A 2,058-nucleotide genomic window follows, 5' to 3' on the forward strand; every position below is an offset into this window, starting at 1 on the left:
AGAAGTTAAATGACTTGACCAAGGTCACACAGCAGACAAGTGGCAGAACTGGGATTAGACCCCCAGGTCCTTCTGACGCCCAGGCCCATGCTCTAACAATGCTCAATAGTCATAAATTAAAATGGGGGTGACATGAATAATATCTCAACAACAATGTGAACTGAGAGAAGAGCATGAACCAATTTTCCAAGAAACAGATCTACAGGTGTACAACAGATTGTCCCCCTGGCCTGCAGATCTAGTCATTTCTACAATTAGATTTCTGTTTCATGCTAATAATAATATAATAACGATGACATCTGTTAAGCACTTACTATATGCAAAGCACTGTTCTAAGTGCTGGGGAGGATACAAGGTGATCAGGTTGTCCCACGTGGGGTTCACAATCTTAATCCCCATTTTACAGATGAGGGAACTGAGGCACAGAGAAATTAAGTGACTTGCTCAAAGTCACACCGCTGACAAGCGGCAGAACTGGGATTTGAACCCATGACCTCCAACTCCCAAGCCCGTGCTCTTTCCACTGAGCCACGCTGCTTCTCAGACAGGCTGCTAAGTTTTGGGGATCTCCAAACACTCTTCAATGAGAACGTCAGATTGGAATGAAAATATAAATATTCTCAAGGAGAAACTTTCACTTTACAAAGTCATGACCATGCTATTATCTACTAGTTCACCATCTCCCCAGGATAGGGGAGAACCAGTCCCTGTTCCTTGGAATAAGATCCTGCCTCAGCCCCAAGGTAGCGCTCATGCAAATTTCTTTCTTATTTTTGTAGGAACAACACCTTTCACCCAGAGGTGCTCCGTGGACAGTGAACTCATGGCTATCCCAAACAATGTTACAGAATTTGTACTGTTGGGACTGACCCAGGATCCAGAGAAGCAGAACGTCATCTTTGCTGTCTTCTTGATATTTTACTTGGCTACACTGTTTGGAAACTTCCTCATTGTGTTGACCATCAAGACTAGCCCAAATCTTGAATCACCTATGTACTATTTCCTGGCCTATTTGTCATTTTCAGATGCCTGTTTCTCCTCTACCACGGCCCCCAAATTGATTGTGGACTCTCTCTCAGATAAGAAGACCATAAATTTTGGGGGCTGCATGACCCAACTCTTTGCACTCCATTTCTTCGGCTGCATGGAAATCCTGGTCCTCATTCTGATGGCCTATGACCGCTACATGGTCATCTGTAAGCCCCTCCTCTACACCACCATCATGAATCAGTATCTGTATGGCTTTCTGGTGGGCTTAGCCTGGGTAGTGTCTTTCTTGCATTCATCCGCCCAGCTTTTCCTCACCCTGAGTCTACCATTCTGTGGTCCCAATTTGATCGATCATTATTTATGTGATGTGCAACCTTTGATGAAACTCGCCTGCTCTGACACTCACTTGGCAAACCTGCTGTTCGTTTCCAACAGTGGGGCCATCTGTACCTCGAGTTTTGTTGTGCTTATGGCACCCTATGTGGTCATCTTGTACTCTCTGAGGTCCAAGGGGGTTGAAGGGAGACGTAAAGCCCTGTCCACCTGCAGCTCCCACATTCTTGTGGTGACCTTATTCTTTGGTCCCTGTATATTCATATACGCCCAGCCCCAAACCACCTTCTCTGTGGATAAATTGGTGTCAGTATTTTATACAATCGTTACTCCCTTGTTTAACCCTTTGATCTACATTCTGAGGACCGCAGAGGTGAAAAATGCCATGGGAAAATTATGGAGCCGAAAAGTGCTTCCTCGGGAGTTATTAGCAAGATTTTGAAGATGGGAAGACGTGTATCTTGAAGTATTTTAAAGGGGAGGGAGCTTCAGGTAGGGAACAGAGTGAGGAAGGGGTTGGCCTTTTGGTGCTCTGCGTGTTTGTTTCCACCAGTATCTTTTCCGTTAAAAAGAAATTGTCAGTTAACAGATTCAAAACTAAACACAAATAACGTTTTCCTGAACTGGTAAAAAGGCCGTGGCTTTGAAACTTTTCCATGGAATGGTGAATCCAAATGAAACTGATTCCAAGTGAAACTGGTTTGACTTAACTTTTGCCAATGTTTGAATGGATTT

At 44.2% G+C, this 2,058-nt stretch overlaps 1 protein-coding gene across 1 annotated transcript; it reads left to right on the forward strand.

Moving 5' to 3' along the window:
- The first annotated feature begins 796 nt into the window (after positions 1-796).
- Positions 797-1,765, forward strand: LOC119923285 (olfactory receptor 4C11-like). Its single transcript, XM_038742739.1, has one exon. It carries the CDS (start codon positions 824-826, stop codon positions 1,763-1,765), a length of 942 nt encoding a protein of 313 aa, XP_038598667.1. The 5' UTR covers positions 797-823.
- The last annotated feature ends 293 nt before the right edge of the window (positions 1,766-2,058 follow it).

Source organism: Tachyglossus aculeatus, unplaced genomic scaffold (assembly GCF_015852505.1).
Source record: "Tachyglossus aculeatus isolate mTacAcu1 unplaced genomic scaffold, mTacAcu1.pri scaffold_168_arrow_ctg1, whole genome shotgun sequence".
Classification (NCBI taxonomy): Eukaryota; Metazoa; Chordata; class Mammalia; order Monotremata; family Tachyglossidae; genus Tachyglossus; species Tachyglossus aculeatus.

Excerpts from the sequence above, each read along its gene's own strand:
- LOC119923285 (XM_038742739.1), top strand. The coding sequence starts at position 824 with ATGGCTATCCCAAACAATGTTACAGAATTTGTACTGTTGGGACTGACC.